Source organism: Diabrotica virgifera, chromosome 3 (assembly GCF_917563875.1).
Source record: "Diabrotica virgifera virgifera chromosome 3, PGI_DIABVI_V3a".
NCBI lineage: Eukaryota > Metazoa > Arthropoda > Insecta > Coleoptera > Chrysomelidae > Diabrotica > Diabrotica virgifera.
This window is the reverse complement of record NC_065445.1, coordinates 76,586,404-76,607,937: the sequence shown is the minus strand read 5'-3', so window position 1 is coordinate 76,607,937 and position 21,534 is coordinate 76,586,404. Positions and strand designations below refer to the sequence as shown.

At 34.5% G+C, this 21,534-nt stretch overlaps 2 protein-coding genes across 2 annotated transcripts in view; one reads left to right on the top strand and one right to left on the bottom strand.

Annotated features, from left to right (window-relative positions):
* Positions 1-14,111, top strand: part of LOC126881158 (cilia- and flagella-associated protein 100-like) — a 62,744-nt gene extending 48,633 nt beyond the window's left edge. Inside the window, exons 8-9 of the mRNA XM_050645235.1 lie at positions 4,379-4,544; positions 13,772-14,111. Coding sequence (XP_050501192.1) covers positions 4,379-4,544; positions 13,772-14,061 — 456 coding nt within the window. The 3' untranslated portion in view covers positions 14,062-14,111. The remainder of the gene's footprint in view (positions 1-4,378; positions 4,545-13,771) is intronic.
* Positions 14,112-16,753: 2,642 nt separating this feature from the next.
* Positions 16,754-21,534, bottom strand: part of LOC126881156 (Golgi-specific brefeldin A-resistance guanine nucleotide exchange factor 1) — a 73,225-nt gene continuing 68,444 nt past the window's right edge. Inside the window, exons 8-9 of the mRNA XM_050645233.1 lie at positions 20,943-21,110; positions 16,754-18,074 (exon numbers count right to left, since the gene is read on the bottom strand). Of these exons, the coding sequence (XP_050501190.1) occupies positions 16,939-18,074; positions 20,943-21,110 (1,304 nt within the window). The 3' untranslated portion in view covers positions 16,754-16,938. The remainder of the gene's footprint in view (positions 18,075-20,942; positions 21,111-21,534) is intronic.

The window sequence follows — 21,534 nt, the reverse complement described above, 5'->3', positions numbered from 1 at the left end:
ATTCGTCTCAATCTTCTGCTTTTCTTAAAAGCGTCTGTGTGTTTAACCCGGTCCAGTCGCGAACATTAGATATGCGGACGATACTATCATAATAGCAGACAACCTTAAAGACCTCCAAAAGCTAATGAACAAGATAGTTGAGTATGTAAAAGAATATGGATTATCAATATACATCAAGAAAACTAAATTTGTGAGGATATCAAAAACCCAAAATAATGATGAAAGCCTGACAATTAAAGGTAAAACTTTAAAACAAGTAGAAAACTACAACTATCTTGGCACAATAATTAATCACACGGACGATTATTCCAAAGAAATCAAAGTTCGAATAGAGAAAGCAAGAACAAACTTCAATAAAATGAGAAAGGTACTTTGTGCAAGAGAACTGAAATTAGACTTGCTGGCAAGGTGCTATATTTTCTCGACTCTGCTTTACGGGATAGAAGCATGTACACTTAACGCATCGACTACTAAAAAGTTGGAAGCATTTGAACTGTGGGTGTATAGAGGAATCCTGAAGATATCATGGACCGAGCATATAACAAACAACGAAGTCATGAGAAGAGTCAACAAAAGACTGGAAATATTGGAAACCTGGGGCATGTTATGCGTAATGAGAGATACAACATACTTCAGTTGATTATACAGGGGAAACTTAAGGGCAAGAGAAGTGTAGGAAGGAGACGAATCTCGTGGTTGCGTAACTTGAGGGAATGGTACGGATGCACATCAACCGAACTATTCAGAGCAGCAGCATCTAAGATCAGAATAGCCATGATGATTGCCAACCTCCGTCGCGGAGATGGCACGTGAAGAAGAAGAAGTCGCGAATGTTTTTCAGCCAGGATATCTGTCGTCTACAAGGACCCCTTTTTCCTTCGATTTTACCCTTCATATTCAACTGCAACAACTCGTACTTATCATTTCTAAGTACATATGTGCCCCAAATATGCTGTCTTTTAATGATGCCAAAAGTTTTGTGTCTCTTCCCATTCTGGGCAACACCATTTCATTCGTAATATGATCAGTCCATGGTATTTTCAAAATTCTCCTAAAAAGCTACATCTCAAAAGCTTCCAGCTTTCTCATTTAGACAACATTACCAGTCCAGGCTTCGACAACATAAAGAATAATAGAGTGGATATAGGTATCATTGTACCATCCGATATTGGATTTGCAGATTAAGTCTTTGGTTACTCAGAAATTTCCTCGTCTTCAAAAAGGCTGCTCTTGATTGCTCTATGCTTGATCGAATTTCTGATTTAGATCTTCCGTAATCCAGACTCCCAAGTATTACATTTTGTCCAGTTGCTCAATATCTTAATTTTTTATCTGGATCCTTGTAATGATTTTGCCCCTCTTACAATATCCCCCCTTATAATTTGATAACAATGGTTTTTGTTTTAACTAGTGTTTGTTTTTAAACCAAGAGGAGTGATTCAAATTTACCGCGCTGTAATGCTTGTTTGTCATTGGTCCAACCGCAGGCAAGTTTACTCCACTGTTATAAAATTTTGACACTAATGACATTTATCAAGTTTTGATACTTTTGGCATTTCATAGGTTAATTCAGTTATATCGGCGATTTTTTGTGTTTTCTGTGTTATTTCTATAATTTTTAGATTTTTAGTCTGATTTGATATAAAAAGCAGTTGTTTTTCGAACTCTTCAGCGACGTATTAATATAATATTTAATGGATTAACGTTGAGGGTCAACATGATCAACCAAAAAAGAAGATGTATTTGGTTATTTTTCTAGTGACTTTCTTGGGTGTGAATCTGTTCTTTTAGTTTGCTCCTCCTGGTTAAAAAATAAACCAATAAAAACTGGTAACTAGATATTTTTGTACTAAATATGAATTAATGTTACCGTTTCCAATTGGGCTCTTCATTCCCAGTCATTTGTTTCGAGCTTCTGTCAAATGTCGTATAATCCGTGTATATTAATACATACACATATTATACAACATATGACAGAAGCTCGAAACAAATAACAATCGATGAAAAGCCCTATATAGGTTGCATCGAGACTGCAAATGTCAAAATAAGATTATTGATTTTGATGTAAGTTTCGCTTGTTCAATCGTTCTTAGCTACTCAAATCAAATAACGAATTTCTTTTGGTCGACCATGTTCTGTGGCTTTTGGTTTCCCCTTTATTATAAAATTAATATAAATACTTGAATAACACGTTTAAATTTTAATAACCATCTTGTCATATAGATCTAGATTTTTGAAGTTGTACTTCTTTAGGCGCGATTGAGAGTGAATTTTTATTATTCTGGGCGCATGCGTACACAGACAGTATGTATAGTTCGTTGCTAATCTTTCAAGTTATGTATCGCTCTCTCTCTCTCTCTCTCTTGTCGTTTCCCCATTACAGAGGATCGTTATTATTCCAATATTCCTAACAATGTTTCTCCATTGGTCTCTATCTTCAGCAGCTCTAAGAGCTTCGCAGAATGAGTTTCCAGCTGAATGCTTTATTTGGTCAGATCATCTATAGTTGGTGATCGTCCTCTTGATCTTCTCCCCGAAACGTTTCCAGAAACCATTAATCTCTTCAAATTGTCGTCACCTCTGCGGAACACGTGGCCAAAGAATTGCAGAGTTCGTTGCAGACATATTGTGGACAGCCTTTTTTTAACATTGAGTTGGTTTAGAATGGAAACGTTTGTCCTATGAGCTGTCCAAGGTATGCGCAGCATTCTTCTCCAGCACCACATCTCAAAGGCATCAATTTTTTGGCGCTCGCATGTGCGAAGAGTCCAAGTCTCTGCTCCGTATAGAAATATTGAGAATACAAGGGCATTCACCAGTCTCATCTTGATATTTTGAGAGATAGATCGGTCTGTCCAAACTTTAGTTAGGCGACTCATCGCATTTTTTGCCGAGTATGTATGTATCACCGCAAATAAGTCATTAAAAGAATATATTAGTGTTTTTAGTATCTAAATATATTATTCTATTATAATCTTTGTGTCTTTAGATTTGTCTTCCTCGGGAGTAAGATAATAAAGTATCTATTATAACATTTTTATACTTCACTTGATCTATTTGTCACCGTGATTTGTAATTATGTCCGAGATATCACGTACACAGAGCGATGATAGCTTCGTTGGTCATAGGCGTAACCAGGGGTGTTTGGGGGTTATAACCCCCCCCCCCCATTGGAATGAACTTTAAGCTCTATACGCTTAACACCATACCCCTAGAGACTCTTCAGTAGTTGTAACCCCCCCTTAGGATCATCCTGGTTACGCCGTTGTCGTTGGTAGAGCATTGGACCAAAAATCGAAAGGTCCTGGGTTCAAATCCCATACGATTCCTATTCTTTTTGTTTTTTTTTTTTATTTTTTGGTATTGTTTTAATAAAAAAAATTTGAAAGTAGTAGGTAAGTATTAGAGTTAGTTTAATATTTAAATAAAATACAAATAAACTGTTAAGTATATTTATTTCGTTGAAATTATATTTATAATAGAAGTATAACTTCTTACGTGCGTACAGAGTACACACACATTCTTTTTTTATACATAACTACTCGTATGATGTTGATAGAGTATATCAATATGAAAATGGAAGATAAATCCATGGCTCCAAGTAGTGGGACCGTGCAAGTTCGGAAGAGCGACACCTGGTTTCATAGCTCGGCAACAGTTTTAGTACTTTTAATTATATTGGCCAATTATATTAGTCCTGCATACTGGATAATTGTCAAGGCCATATCCCAAAAAAGAATAAGAAGAAAAAGTAAGATTTAGGTTATGTTATTAAAAGGTAAACATTGTACTACAAGCAAAATACCATTAATTAAATTCACTTTAATAATTGCATATCATATCAATATTGTGGAGTAACATATAATTGTTACAATTTATAACACATCATTTGCGAAATCCCATTTTCTTCAAGGACAATAGGTATGAAATATATTTAACGTCAATTTGACAATTTCAATTAACAATATGAATTATTTAAAACATATATGTTAAGAAAGTTGCAAAATTTGTCCGCTATACGCGCACGATCGTTTTTTGTATCCCCTCCAAATACTTGCACATGCACACAGCGAATAACAGGGGCGGTGACGTACAAATGAACAAACTGTTCGTAGTTCGGTGACGTACAAATGAAGACTTTGTGCATTTACAAACGAAAACAAAATTTTGGTTAAAAATAGAATTGGTCTAATATTATTGAATTTATTTTATGTAATAAGTATGGGTTATGGACGATATAGTCGTTATGGATGACAATGCAGAGAAGTCAAATAATCTAAATGTAGTCAAATAATTTACCAAGTGGACTACTTTTCGATACTTACTGGTTCTTTACTTTTTTGAAATGAAGTAAGTATAATACTTATTTTTGATTTAGGTACCGGCGGAACAAGTTGCTTTGCTTGAAGGTACCTGCTATAATGAGCAAATGAAGATTATGAAACTAGCGGAAAAAGCAGCTAAACAATATACTGAACTAAATACACTTACAAAACAACTCAGTAAGGCTTATGCTCCTCCATATCAACGTGGACCAGGAAAACGTAAGTATAAATTAAAAGCTAGAATATCTCTACCTTGCTTGAGCGTAGTGAAAAACGTTGAACAGTTGTTTCCCTCCTGTATTGTAAATTACTCCGCGATTCAAAAACATATTCCAATGTGCATCACTTTACGATTTGACAGACAAAAAAGGATAAAAATAAAGTAGTCAAAACTTTAAACGCGTTTTCCTCAAAACTGTTTTCAAATGCGGTGGACATAGTCCATTTACTCACGGTTTTTGCTCCAAATTTTAAAGAATTGCTTGGATTGACATGAAATTTGGTATACACATTTGGTATACTAACATGCCAAAGAAAAAAGTGATATTAATAAAGTGATAAAAACAAAGTTTTTTTAGGTGTTTTGGGTCATTTCAAACAGAAAAGGTCTTAGTGACTTTCTCAAAAGTTGATAGTTTTTGACATATTATAAGCGATTAAAAATTTAAAATTTGCAAAATCAGCCATTTTTAACCCTCAGAAACTATGTCAAAAGCTGAAAATTTCGATGTTGCCAAGGTAAGAAGATATTCTTTGAACATCGATTGATGAAATCCCGAAGAGTTTTTTGCAATACAATATCGAAAACCCCTTTGTTTTTTAATTACCAATCAAGGGGGCGCTTGATTGGCAACCGTTGCATGTATATGTAACATGCGTAAATAAATGTGCGGAAAAATATTTCGATTCAAATTTTTTTCACCACCTTGCTTGAAAATATCCCCTCTTAACAAATTTGTATGTTGCCAGGATCAAAAAGTCAAAAAATTTTTTAAACGTTTGTCTTTTTTTTTCTTAAAACTAATTTTTTTGCATCGGGCAATTTTTTAGATTTTTTTTATCATTCCAAATAGAAAAGACCTTAAGTGTCTTTTCTGTAGATGTGATAGTTTTCGAGATATAAGCGATTGAAATTTTAAAAATTGCAAAATCGGCCATTTTTACCCTCAAAAACTATGTGAAACTAAGAATCATTAATCAAATCAAGACTTCTAAGAATATCGATTGATGAAGTCCGGAAGAGCTTTTTGCAATACAATATCGAAAACCCCTTTGTTTTTTAATTGCTAATCAAGCGGGAGCGACCCTATTTTCAACCGTTGCATGTGTATAATGTAATCGAAGAACATTTTAAGTTAAAAAAAATTGTTTAAATTTTTTTTGACACATTTTTGACCCTGGCAGCATGCAAATTTGTTAATAGGGGACCTTTTTAAGCAAGGTGGTGAAAAAAAAAATTGAATTAGAATATTTTTCCGCACATATATTTACGCATGTTACATATACATGCAACGGTTGCCAATCAAGCGCCCGCTTGATTGGCAATTAAAAAACAAAGGGGTTTTCGATATTGTATTGCAAAAAACTCTTCGGGATTTCACTAATCGATGTTCAAAGAATATCTTCTTACCTTGGCAACATCGAAATTTTCAGTTTTTCACATAGTTTCTGAGTGCTAAAAATGGCCGATTTCGCAATTTCTAAAATTTTTAATCGCTTATATGTCAAAAACTATCAACTTTAGAGAAAAGTCACTGAAGACCTTTTCTGTTTGAAATGATCCAAAAAACCTAAAAAAAACTTTGTTCGATGCAAAAAAAAATAATTTTAGGAAAAAAACAAAACAAAACGGTATGATAGTCCAGGATTACTAGGGCTATCTTCTCCCGGTAAGGGTGGTTAACCCTTATCCGAGGGGTGGAATGATTAATAGTCGTTTCACTGTTGAAGTTGTTTTATTATACTCGCATGAGTACAAGCTGGTAGCAACCTACGTAACGTCGTCTCGCGGAGTGTAGATGACACTATCTTTTAATGTGAATAATCTTACATCTAATAAAATAGAATGACGAATGTGGAATGTGTAATGAGGATTCCCTTATTATGTTTTGGTTGTATAAATATATTTAAAAGTGCAAAGTCAGCGTCGACCCTGAAAAGTGTTTATAGTGGCTGTATGTATAATTACACCTCACGATCTAGGTCAACAATGTTTATGTAACGAAAGAAGGTTGGAATTGTTTATGATGACATTTAAATAACCGAAAGAAATTAGCGTAGATAATTAAAGGGTGTTTTTAAAAGATATCTAATGAGTACAGATGAATTCTTGTACACCTTTCCCTCCTAAGAATTTTCTGACTACGGGCAGAAAATTTTGCAAGTAGTGCTGCCAACCCATACTGTGTTGTAATCAATACAAAAAATTTATTTTATATACAAACTTCCTAAAACTACGTAAATACATAAATAAAAATAAAAATGTTCGTTTAACAACATTGTTTCATCACACTTGTCACTCACTGTGTTTTCGGATTGTAAGCATATAATCTATTCTTATGTATTTCCTTGATTTTATTGTTTTCTATTCTGATTTTACAATTAACGTTATTTACTTCTGTTATTGTGAAAGGACCTACATAAAGACTATCAAACTTACCATTCTCTTCCCTTTTTACCAGGACTAGGTCTCCTATTTTAAAGTTTTGAGGTGTTGCTTTGAGCTTATTCTTTTCTTGCCGCTCTTTTTTTGTGTTTTAATAAGAAGGTTCTGGCTCTCTCGTGTGCGCTTTGTAGTTTGTATCGTAACTCATTGTAGTAGGCATCTATATTGTAACATGGTTGAATCTCCTGTGTAAGGTCTTCCGGTAGGTTAACCTTCCTGCCATATAGCAGTTCGAACGGTGTGTATCCATGATACGCGTTAGGGGTTGTATTGTAGCAGTATGTGAACATTCTGCAACACACATCCCAATTTTCTCTGTCTTCGTCTATGAATGCTCTTACGTACTCGTTCAACGTTCTGTGTAGTTTTTCGCAACTTCCAATGGACTGTGGGTGGTATGCCGTTGAAAAGTTGTGCTCTATTTTTAATAGCTTTGTTAATTCCTGCATTACTTCGTTCTTATACTCTGTGCCTTGGTCTGTTCTTATTTGCTTCATGAGTCCGTATGTTGGTATGAAATGATCAAAGATTCCTCTTGCTATTGTCTCTGCTTCTTTATTGCACACTGGTATGCTGACCGCGTATTTTGTCAGTTCACACAACATTGTGATACAGTATCTATTACCTTCATTACTTCTAGTGAATGGACCTATTGTATCTATGTATACTATGTCCCATGGTTTGGAAGATGTGTCCGATATCACGAACTCTTCGACATGTGTTCTTTTCGGTTTGTTAATTTGACATTTGTGGCATTGTTTAACGTATTTTCTTACGTCTTTTTCCAAATTTTTCCATCGGAATCTTGCCTTTAGCTTCTTTATTAGTCTATTATTCCCTACGTGTCCTCCGAACATCGGGTGATTATGGTATTCTTCTATTAATCTGTGTTTTTCTTTGTCATCTTTTATTGTTTCTGGTACTTCACATATGTATCTTTCTATATTCTTCAATTTTTTATTTCCTTCTTTAATAAATTCATCAATTGTGCACAATTTAAAAATAATATCATTTACGCATATCTTTACTTTACGTACTGCATTCTCTACCGCCAGCTTATCAAGCTGTGCCAACGCTTGGTTTAAATCGAAATGATCCAATCCTGTGGCTATGCTTTTGCTGCATTTTATTTTGTTTTTGTCCCTAATGCTCAGTCTTGGTGAGATTAGTTCTGCTCCAAAGGACAAAATTGGTAGTCTATGCGCCTCTAAATTATTTAGTACCTTCCTTACTGTCTGTTTGGTGGCTTCTGGCTGTAGTGCGAGTTCACTTTCAGCCTTTGTTTGTCTTGCTTCCTTCTCCTTTTCTCTTGCTTGAGCTCTTGTTATAGCTAGTATATGGGTGTTGTCTATGTATAGGTTCTTTAGTTGATGCAATGTTATTCTTGAAAGGCTGTCTGAGTAGTTACTTTTCCCTGTTATATACTCTATTTCGAAGTCATATTCTTCTAGGTCTAATCCGATCCTCGCGAGTTTTGGGGTTGGTTCTTTCATTGCAAATAGGTGTGTCAAAGGTTTATGGTCTGTTTTTACTTTGAATGTTGGTGCTCCATATAGATAACATTTAAAATAATTAATTCCCCAATGAATCGCTAGTAATTCCTTAACGATTATAGGTTTATTACATTCTCCTTTACTAAAACTTCTTGATGCATATGCTATAGGTAGGTCTATTCCGTTGTAATCTTGACTTAGGATTGCTGAACAACTCTCATTGGATGCGTCTGTTGTTAGGATAAACTGTTTGTTGAAATCAGGATATTTTAAAATTGGTGGTTTCGTCAGAGATGCTTTAAGCTTTTTGAATGCTTTTTCACACTCCTCAGACCAAAAAAATTCTACTCCTTTCCTCGATAATCTGTTGAGTGGTCTGCATATTTCCGCAAAATTTTTAACAAAACGTCTATAATAGTTGCAAAATGCTACAAATCTCTTTGTTTCTTCCGCTGTCTTAGGTGTCGGATATTGTTCAATTGCTGCATACTTCGCTTTGTCGGGTGATACTCCCTCTTGAGAAAGATCATGTCCTAAATATGTTACTTCCCTTCTAAAAAATTGACATTTTCCTGGGTTAAGTTTCAAATTGAATTTTCGACATGTCTCAAATGTCTTTTTCAGGTTGTCTAGGTGATGTTTTTCGGATATTCCAATTACTACGATATCGTCCATGTAAAGAAATGCTTTGTCTGGTGTTAATCCTGAAAATGCTATTGACATCATTCTTGAAAAGCTATTCGGGCTTACATTTAATCCAAAAGGTAATCTGGTAAATTGAAATGCTCCGTTTTCCGTGCTAAACGATGTGTATTTTCTCGATGACTTTTCTAATGGTATTTGATGAAAACCTGACATTAAGTCTATAACTGAAAACCATTTTGCTCTTCCTAGTTGATCTAATATCGAATCTATTCTTGGTAATGGGAATTTGTCTGTAACTATCTTCTTGTTCAATTGTCTAAAATCTATGCATAATCTCCATGCTTTTCCTCCATCTATAGCTTTTTTCGGTACCAGTACTACTGGGCTGTTGTACTCGGATGTAGATGGTTCTATGATTCCTTGGTCTCTTAGTTTTTGTACTTGTCGATTTAATTCCTCTGTTTGCGCATGAGGTGTCCTATAATTCTTGATATATACCGGAGTTTGGTCTTTAACTCTTAGTTTCTGTTCGTAGAAATTGTTACAGGTTAACATATCATGCCTTAGGGCGAATATGTCTGCATATTCTTCGCATAACGATACTAAGTTATCTCGTATATATTCTGGTATGTCTAATTTCAGTGATTCTCGTAATTCTTTTTTCCTATCCTTGCTGTCGTTGACTAGTCTATATATATTGAATAGTTTAATGTCCAACATCCTGATTGTGCTTGCCTCTACATTTACGGTTTCGTATGTTGTGTTCAAAATTTTGATGTATGGATTATTACTTGAAATAATTGCTCTTGCTATGAATATTCCTGGTTGTATTTCTTGTTGCTCCACTATCCTGTCGTTCCTTAGCGTTTGAAAAATTTTGACTATTCTGTAAATTTCACATCGGGGTGGTATTATTATGGTGTCATTATCTATATTATCCAGAATTTTCGTACTAATGTAACAATCGTTGTCCTCTTTAATGTGCATTTTAAGGTTTGCGTAGTCCAGTATACATTGAAAGTTAGAAATAAAGTCTCTCCCAATGATTCCGTCTGTTGGAATTGGAAAGTTAGGTTCTACCAATTGAAAGATGTGTTCGAATCGAGTTCCTTTTACTTCTAGTGTTGTCTCAACTTCTCCCATTGTTTGCAACTCTCCTTTAGTGACTCCTTTTATTTTCGCCTTTGTGTTTGGTTTCACCTGTTTCTTCATAAAATCTTGTGAACATTTTAGTATTGAAATATCAGCTCCTGTGTCTATGATAAAGGTGCTTGTGTTTTCAAGGATTCCTGTTTTCATTCGTACAAAGTTCGTTAGGTTCAGGTCGAAGTTGTAAATGTTATATTTTATTTCTGCCTGTGTGCTTCCAACTTCTTGTTCATTCAAAACCCCAACTGCTGGTTTTCTTGTTCTTCTTGACTGTCCTCTATCTCTAGTAACCTTACGTTCCTGTTACGTCCTCCTCTCTGGTTTCCTCTGTATGTTTGATTGTTAAATTGTCTGTATCTTCTGTTCGAATAATTTCGTTGATTGTCCGTTGCTTCTCCTTCGTTCCGTTGTCCGAAGTTATTTCTTCTTCCTCTGTCATATTTGTTATGGTATCCATATGATAGTCCTGGCAGGATCGCCATATGATAGTCCAGGATTACTAGGGCTATCTTCTCCCGGTAAGGGTGGTTAACCCTTATCCGAGGGGTGGAATGATTAATAGTCGTTTCACTGTTGAAGTTGTTTTATTATACTCGCATGAGTACAAGCTGGTAGCAACCTACGTAACGTCGTCTCGCGGAGTGTAGATGACACTATCTTTGAATGTGAATAATCTTACATCTAATAAAATAGAATGACGAATGTGGAATGTGTAATGAGGATTCCCTTATTATGTTTTGGTTGTATAAATATATTTAAAAGTGCAAAGTCAGCGTCGACCCTGAAAAGTGTTTATAGTGGCTGTATGTATAATTACACCTCACGATCTAGGTCAACAATGTTTATGTAACGAAAGAAGGTTGGAATTGTTTATGATGACATTTAAATAACCGAAAGAAATTAGCGTAGATAATTAAAGGGTGTTTTTAAAAGATATCTAATGAGTACAGATGAATTCTTGTACAACGGTTAAAAAAATTTTGACTTACTTTTGGACCTGGCAACATGCAAATTTGTTGAAATTTTGTCCTTTTTGAGTAATATTGTGCAAAAAATCTGAATTGGAATATTTTTCCTAGCGGATGCGCAATGGCTTTCTGGACTAATAGGTTCGAATAAGCCCGAAAGTGGATAAATTGACTAATTCTAGCAACTTTTGTTCTGTAGCATTTTTTTACTAAGTCAATACTTTTCGAGTTATTTGCGTATGAATATGTTCATTTTTCAACAAAAAAAAACAAGTTCGTAGACGATTTGTCGCAAATAACTCAAAAAGTAACTATTTTATCGAAAAAAAAAACATTCTTACCAAAAATATAGCTTATAAAGAAGTAAAAAAAAAGGTGTATGTATGAGGTCTCTAGACCAGTAGAAGCAGAATTGTAGCTAATGAAAAATATGTTCATAAAAGCGAATATTTCAACATAAAATAACCAAAAATAAATAGGTACGCTTTTTGGAGAAAACTCATTACAACTTTTTAAAGTGTTTAAAGAAAGCTTTATTTTTGTTTTTTTCAAAAAGTTTCTAGCATCAAAAGGAAGCAAGTTTCGCTCAAGATAAAGTTGGTCCTGTCTTTTTGGTACAAAAAATCGGGAAAATCACCTCCTAATTAGCACCTAAAATTAAATTCATCGTTACCGCTTCACATGATCTGTAAGTTTCATCGGTTCAAAGTGCTTATTTTTCAAAAAATTTGGTTTTAAACTAATTTTTTTTTTAATTTTTGAATTTTGAAAAAAAAATGCTTTTTTTCAAAATATCTTAAAAATTATTAGTGATACTAAAAATCTCAAGGAGTAGAAAACTGTATGTTTTGCTGTTCTGAATGTTTTGGATTTTTTGTTTTGCTGTTCGAAATTTGCATACACTCGTGATTAGTGACTCGTCCAAGCCCTTTCAAAAATAAGCAATTTGAACCGATGAAACTTAGATATTATAAACGATACATACACGAGTAAAGCAACTTGTGAATTGGTAATGATTAATTGTATTTGGGATGCTTTAGGGGTGAATTTCACGATATTTTTACCCAAAAATAAAGGGACTAACTTTATTTTGAGCGTATCTTGCATACTTTTAATGCTAAAAGCTTTTATGAAAACAAAAAAAAGCTTTTTTTAACATTTTAAAAAAGTTGTATCGAGGTTTCACCAAAAAGTGCTTCATTTTTTGGTTATTTCACGTAGAAATATTCGATTTAGAATTTGGCGACTATGAACCTATTTTTCATTGTTACAATTCCTCTTTTATTGGGTCTAGAGATCTTATACATACACCATTGTTTTTACTTTTTTACGAGCTATATTTTTGTTAAGACTGCTTTTTTCGATAAAATACTTACTTTTTGAGTCATTTGCGAAAAAACCTTCTAAAAGCGTGTTTTTTATGTAAGCGCGGACTTATTTTGAACGTATACTTTTTTACCCCCGAGGAGTGAAGCTTACCCCCAGGGCAAAAGCACACATCGGCACACTATTACTTTTTTTCTTTGACATGTTAGCTACGTGTATGCCAAATTTCATGTCAATTTAAGCGGTTCTTTACCGTCAGTGAACGGACTAACATTGTAACTAAAAAATTACTTGACCGATTCACCTGAAAGTTTGCACAGACATTTCGTGAGGTAACGCTGTCGAGATATTTTTTGTTTAACAATAATAAATTCGTTGATTGTCACCCATTTTTTACACAAAATGTCTTTATTTTGACTTCAGAATGCTACCAAAAACTCAAATATCGTTAAAACTAAAAAATCTGAGAGCGTTACCTCGAGAAACTCGTAAGCTAAAAAAATCTTTTTGAAATTTCTGTTTCGCTTGATCTGATGTCGAGTTCTGATGTCCATCGCAAAATCGATTTTTTTGAGGTGTCTGTAAAAACTTGCCACCGTTGGCTTATTGTTCAATGTTTTGCCTTAAATTTTTTTTGGGTATTCTTTGAGGGCACGCGAGCTTTCCCCAACACGACTCTACCTTATCGGCAGAGTCCACGAGAAGTGTACGGCAAATTGAAGCTGTAATTACAAAAAAAGAAATATGTATCTTTGTACTCACTTTATAACGCTCCAAAAGTTACGGGATTTGGGTTTCAATGCATATTTTTTTTTATAATTCTCGTATCAAAGTTACGCGTTAAGTTAGTCGTATTGATGACAGTTGGGGAAACGTCCGCGACCCATTCTTTGAATTGTAGTGAATATGTTTATTCAATTTAAACATAAAATAATTCTACCGTATTTTCAAAAAAAAATCACAAAAATGTGCTTGAAATGTTAATTTCAAACTATACACCCCCCCTCCATTAAAAAAAAGAACTCCTTAACGTAAAAATAATGTATAAATATTTAAATACTTTAGCGCCATTATTAAACTGTTTTTGTAACTATGCTATTATCTGCGGTACAAAACACTTCTTAGAATTTTTCGGCGCTCGATTTGAATTTTACTCTACACATGGTTTTTATACATATATTTATACATATATATTTTTAGAACCTAGAAATCGATCTCAAGTTGTTGACCCACCAGTGAAGATAACACCGCCACCCAGAGATCTTACTGAAGAGGAGGAAGAATACTTAGAATACTTCACGGACTTCTGCAAGTACACTGATGATCCCCAAAAATATGGAATTGATCGATCGAGAACTGGAAAGCATGGCATTCATCCACAAGTTACGGAAAATGAGAAAGTAAGTGCTCGACCTAAAAGTCGGGCAAAATATGTTACACGCATGAATGGAATTGAGTTTTTGGAAAAAGTTATTATGACCAATACTTAAAAAATGTTATTTATATGGATGGATTCGATAAAATAAAGATATATACAATATACTGGTGATATTTATTTTATAGCTCTTAGTAATGCATGGGTAGGAAAATACTACTGCACAAAATATTCTCGACAATAGCACGTTTTTACGCCAGAAAATTACACTATCTTTATACAAGACTGTTTTAACACGCTCGGTGCCCATGACGCATGAGTACCGTCACGAAGGTTTTATCAAAGGTACCGATGACCCATAAGTAGCGTTAGTAGTACTGTGTTACTAAATGAACGATTTAAGTACATGGTTTCAGGCAAGTGGCGCTTGTTCAAGATAGGCATCGAACGTGTTAAAGCAGAAAAATTGTAAATATTGATCCCGTCTTGTCTTAGTTTTGTTCAAGAATTTATAAAAATAATATATGATCACCCCGACAAATTTCATCATCATCATTATCTTTGCCATTTCTCTATATGTTCCTATCTTGAGTCATATCAACATCAATTCCCTTTGCCGAAATGTTCTGCCTAAGCGTCTCCCCCAGGTCTTCTTTGGTCTTCCTCTCCTGCTTCTTCCAGGAACTCGCAGTTCAGCAATTCTTCGGATTGAGTGATTAACGTCTCAACGTCCCCAACACAAAACATTCCAGGAATATACTATCAAAGTTCTATTAATGTTTGCATGTCCTGGACATTCAAGGAATATTCGGTGAACATCTGATTAAATTATTGGTGGAATGTTACCACAAGACATTCTATGAACATACTACCAATGTCCTATATTTTAAGACAGGCCATTTACTATTCAATTTGCGTTTATTTTCAAATTTGCCGCGCGTGTATCTATGTCGCGTGGTCATTACATTTCATGATAATCTAAAAATTTCTGATTGGAAAATGCATAGATAAAGAATATTGGGAAAATGGAAATTAGTGGCTTTTTTTGCTATCCTGTCTGTTAGTTTTGCTCTGGGTGGATCTCTTTTGTTTAAACAATTATGTAAGTATTATAAAATCCGTTTTTAATTTTCTTTATTCTTTATGAAACGAATTATTTATGAATATTATTACCTTTTGATTTTTAATTGTAAAGAACAGAAACATTTCCATTCATTTTATTTTTTTTTAGAATCAGCTGAAAGTGGTCTACAAAAAAAAAACAGGAAGGAAACGTATAGCCTTGTGGCTATGAAAGGCAAAAGGATATACAAAGTGTATTGGCTAATTGGAAGAGACTCCACATTGTCGATGCATAATAAGTTATTACTTTATAAACAAATATTAAGACCTGTATGGATTTATGGATGCACAAACACAGTGATCTCCATAAGGACCTAAGAATGGAACCTAGATATAATCATCAAGAAGATGGCAGGAAGTCACGAGCAACAACTTCATAAGTACAAGAATATTGAGGAAATCCAGCTACTCGATACTACTGGGTAAACTAGAAGATTGAAGAGGACAAACCTTTTGAACTAGTTTGAGTGATAGGTGATAGTGAAAAGCAGAGCATAGTGCTTGTGTGCCTGTGTATGTTAGAATAGTGCACGATCTTGTTAGATTAGATAAGAGACTCTATGGGGTAAGGCTCTTCATTTTAAGGAACAGTAGTTTAGGTTAAATTAAAATTGCTCATTGGTCAGTTATGACCAGATTGTAATTGTAATGTACAATTCAATAGAATGAATCATCGTCGTAGTGATGATTATGGAAAACAATATATGACAAGATTTTGTGCAATAAAAATGTTTATATTTATCAAGGATGTATTATTTGGTATGGCCACATATACTTCTAGTATACGTCGGTGATGTGACAATACCTCCTATCTGCTTTTTCATGAATTTTGTAGGAGACGAAAAACCATTTTTAGGGTCATCTCCTGTTTTCACATGTAAATTTTGACATGTTTTGTAGTAAATAGATAGTTGAATTTACTTCAAAACATGTCAAAAAATATCATATGAAAACAGGAGGTGACTAAAAAAGTTTTTAGTCTCTCTTACAAAACTCATGAAAAAACAAATCGGGGGTATTATGTCACATCAGCGAGTATATCCATGGAATGTCTAAAAAATATACTGTGAATGTCCAAAGAACATTCGTAGACATTCATGGAATGTTCCAATAAGATATTCAGGGAATGTTTAAAATGCTGACCTGGGACATTTAGGGGACGTTCTTGTGCTTTTGAGGACACTCCAGGAATATTTTCAATGTCCTGTGTGTACATTCTAGGAACATACATGGAATGTTTGGTTAGGGGTTGATTATCGAGGGATGTGATTCTCCATATATGAATCCATTTGTGATAATTAAGAAAAGAAGTGGTGATTTGAGTTAGAGTTAATGTTGAGATGCTAGAAATAACAATCAACAGTATGAATCACCCTTAAGACATTGAGGCTATATATTTGGAAGAATCACGGGATACCATATATTTTCGAATATCGATTTAAAACATAGCTTTTGGCTCAAATCTTTGACAGAAAATTGCAGAAATGATACGGCTTCTTCGATCGATGGAATAGTATATTGATTAAAGGTGGTTTCTTTTGGAGACATGGATATTTTATAGTACATTACCTCGATGCTTTTATTTTTCTCTTAAGATGTATTTTGCGCAAAATTTGATGGTCTGGTGATGTCTTCAAACAAGGCATGATTCAAAACGAAAATATTTTTTATTTTAAAATCAAACATCTTTAAAAGAAAATTTAATAAATACAACATATACAATAAATGGAATAACGCTTTTAAAATACAACATTCTCTCGGTTTGATTGGTACAAATTAGATATACTTATTATCTTTTGGAGATATTTATATAAATGATATATTACAACTAAGGATTTACACCTAATACATTATATCTCACAATTACATACTAACACGTAATAAGGTTATCGTTAGTAGTCAATTTCTCTGTATTTACATCTTTTTCTTCTTTATTCACTATTATCTCTATGTTACTAACTTCTTCGTTTTTTCTATTTTGGTCTTCTATTTCCTTAAATAAGTCGTCTTTCATGTTAGGTAGAAATTTCCCTATCCTTTCCCAAGTGGCATTCCATAGAATGTTCTTTCCATCGGGACCGTCAAAAACTTTAGCAGAATCCATCACCAGAAGCATATTTTTTAAACTTTCTGGAATGGCTTCGTAAAGAAGTTCACTTTTATCTGCATGCATATATTTATCCATAAAGTCCAAAACCACCAGCCATAGATTAAAGAAACTGGGAAGTGCTAATAGAGGAGTAAGGTGATGTAGAAACACTTTCGACAACACAGTTGCTACCCTTATCCTAGTTTCTTCCATCGATATGGCATCTTTAGGATTTATTGACTGTAACAGGTAACTAAGTAAAGGAAATAATACTCTTTGGAAACATTGCTCCCATTCTGACCCACTCAAAGTTTGTAAATCATGGACAAGTAGCGCTCTCTGTAGGTACGTTATAGCACTCATCCTTACAGGCCTTCTCGTATCACAGCACAGTCTTGCTATACCTTGCAGAAGAGGGCACCAGCCTTGAGTCCAAAGAGAAGTTTCTTGCGATATTTCACCACCTTCTTCAGCCCACCATTTAAATATCTGAGCCGTTCGCGTATGTAAAGTATGCATTAAATCTAATAACTGTATTGATATTTGGTGATAACCACTTGGAATGTTTTCGTCGTCACTATCATCCTCATCGGGACTACTTGTCGGACTTTTTCTAGTTCTAGTCCTATCTAAAGTTTTCTTTCTAGACCTAGAATCTCTCAACCTTTTGAAATTAGAACCATGTAAGCTAGCTTCTACAAAAGTCCTTATACAATGAACACAAACGTCAAAATTGTACGGTGTAATATGGGCGACATCTCTTACTAAAAACGCAAGACTTTCGCAGCACTTCATCATACTTCTGGGGTCATGGCTTCCAAGGTTCTTCTCTAAAGCTAGGCCGTATTGTGTTGGAGGGACGGTGCGGCCCATGACGGGTTGAATTTCACCTTCGTTGCCTACCAAAATCCATCCACCTGAAATCGGAAATTTCTTTTACATTTAACATACTGATATATCTATTATTTAGTTCAAAATGGAGCATAATTAAATACCCTGTAAACAAAATACTGAGAAATAGCTGTTTAGAAAAGAACGTTTTTATATAACATTTGGTACAGATAGTGCCTGACAAAAATAATTCTTTGACTTCCGTAGAGATGTTAATTGATACTGTAAAACAAGAAATAACTAGTATATTGGAACAAAAAATGAAGTTAACAGCAAGCAAAGAGGAAAGTACTCAGGAAATCTGGACTAGAATTAAAGAAAGACCGTTCATTTGTCCGTTTGTGACAAACGGACAATAGGTGGAATAATACCACGATACAAAAACGGAGACTATGGACAGGAAAGAGAGCAAGAGGACGACCCCAGCTGAGATGGGGAGATGACATTAGAAAGATAGAAGGAATATACTGGACACAGAAGCGAATGGAGGAAACTGGGGAAGGCCTATGTTCAAAATCGGACGAATTAAAAGACAAAGAAGAAATACCGTTCAAGAAACAAAATGAAGTGCAGTAAACACAAGAAAAAAACAAGGGCGGATGACAGAAGAAATGCTGAGACTCGTGGATCAAAGAAGAGAAGTCAGAAATAAAGATAAAACGAATACAAGAGGAATCACGCAATAATCAGGCAGAAGATAAGACACGCGACAACACAATTTCATAGTAAAGATTGTAATGAAATTGAATATGAAAATAAACACGATACATTTCATCTGCACAAGAAATTAAAAAAGGTCGCTGGAAACAATTATCCCAAAGTTTACAAGACAGAAACGGACACAGAATATTAGACATCAATGAGCAGTTAAAATAATGGGAAAACATTTCTGAGTTATTTGAAAATAAGAGAGTAAAACACTATGCACCGATTGCTATAACAGGTCCATCTATTGGGACCGTGCAAGTTCGGAAAAGCGACACCTGGTTTCATAGCTCGGCAACTTTTTTCGCACTTTTAATTATATTGGCCAATCATATAGGGCCTGGTTGCTGGATAATTGTCAAGGCCATTGCCCAAAAAAAATTATAAGAAGAAAAAGTAAGACTGAGGTTATGTTATTAAAAGGTAAACAATTGTATGTAGCAAATAAAATTAATTAGGTATTAAAATGCAGTACTGCAAGCAAAATACAATTAATATATTTACTATTACATAATAATTACATATCATATCAATATTGTGGAGTAACATATAATTTTTCTTCTTTAATGACAGTAGGTATGAAATATTTGACAATTTCAATTGACAATATGAATTATTTAAGAAAGTTACTTTCACACCGCGAATAACAGAAAGTGAGGTTATACGTGCAATACAAACGGCAAAAATGGAAAAGTACTTGGCCCCGATGAAGTGAGTGCTGAAATCGTAAAGTTTTTGGGAGAAAATGGAATTAAAGCACTGTGATGATCTCTTTAGCAGAATTTATGATACTGGGATATTAAAAACTGATTGGTTTTACCAACAACAATTGGTTGGTGTGTTTAAAAACAAAGACCTGCAGTAATTATCGGACAAGAAGTCTGATGAGTCAAGTTTTGAAGATATTCCTGCGAGTAATACACAGCAGAATCCACACGCTGTTAGAAGACAGAATTGGCAATACTCAATTTGGATTTAGGAGTGATTTGGGTACAAGAGAAGCCTTGTTTAGTATCCAAGTACTAATACAGAGATGCAGTGATATAAATCAAAATGTGTACATCTGTGCAATCGATTTTGAAAAAAGTTTTGACAAGGTCCGACATAACAAAATGCTAGAAATATTGGAAACAGCTGGATTGGAACAGAACTATTTAAAGCACTCATAGACTTAAACATTAGCACAAAACTGACTAAAACGATAAAAATAACATAAGATAAAACAGAAAACAAAGTCAAAGTACATAACAACCTAACTGAAAAATTTGAAGTCAGAGAAGGAGCACGACAAGGGGACCCATTGTCATCGCTGTTGTTCAATATGTTGTTAGAAAAAACCCTCGTATATTTCTAGAAACACCAATCCCTAGCATTTGCAGACGATATTGTGATCAGAAATAAAACAGAGTTAAGGGAGACAGTCAGAAGATTAGAAGAAAAGGCAAATAGTAAAGGCTTGTATATTAATGAAACGAAAACCAAATATATGGAATGGACAGACGAACCGTTCATTAATGGACAGTACCTCACGCTGACTACATCAAAGAATAAAACCTACAAATTTGAAAAAGTCAAGAAATTTGAGTACCGGGAAGCGATATTCTCGTGTGAACCTGGTAACAGCGAAGAGATACAAAAAAGAGTCATGGCTGGGAATCGCTGTCTATATGCCTTAAATAGAGTGCTGAGAAGTACCCACATATCTAGAGGTGCCAAAATAAGGATCTACAAAACCGTAATCAGACCTGTAGTCACCTACGAGAGTGAAACAGGAACACCAACAGCAGCAGAACAGTTGAATCTTCAGATATGGGAACGAAAAGTGTCGAGAAAAATATACGGCGCAAAACCCATGGACACGCAAAACAAACCAAGAATTAAAAGAACTATACAAAGAGCCTGACATAATAGCAATCATAAAGACACACAGATTAAGATGGATGGGACACTTGCAGAGAATGCCTCAAACCAGGATACCAAAGTGCCCCCTAACTAGTGCAATAGGAGGAAAGAAGAGAATAGGAAGACCAAGGTCAAGATGGAAAACGGAAGTGCAGGAAGATATCAGAAGATTAAAAGTGACCAACTGGGAAAGAAAAGCAAGGAACAGAAACGAATGGAAAAGAATAGTCAACCAAGCCGTGGGCCTCCTGGGACTGTAGTGTTAATGTATTATAATTATTATCTACCTGTATTTGGAGTTCCAACAGGCGAAGTTACAACACTCACAGGACTTTGTGATCTCTGGGTATTATCTTTCGGACTCTTCCTTCCTTCTGAATCTGAAAGGGTGCCCTCTTCCTCGTGGTTATCGGAAGTTTCACCGTCAGATTTACTTTTCAGTTCTGTATCTTCGGCTAAAACGGGAACACATAAATTTGAAATAGAGATTATGTACTAACTTTTATTTCATACAACAAAATAGTTTTAATATCTAAAATAGTAATATTTTGAACTAAACATTGCAAAAGTGTTTGATATGCACAAAGTGGTTGATATCGTCCTTTCATTGAACCATAATGAAGTTGGCATCTTGAATAATTTTTGTTAACACAAGCAGCGACTTTTTATAAAAACAAAAGAACTATAAAATATGTATTTTCAGTTATATATCCGTGTTTTTTTTCTGTAGATTGGTAGGTACATACCAGTATACACAAGAAGAGTTAATCGATATTCCCGTTTCACTGTGGTTTCAAATGCTGAAAACGTGGTCATGAGGTAAAAAAAGGAACTATCTAGGGATTTTCATGCTTACACTTTTTTATCATTCTTATTCAT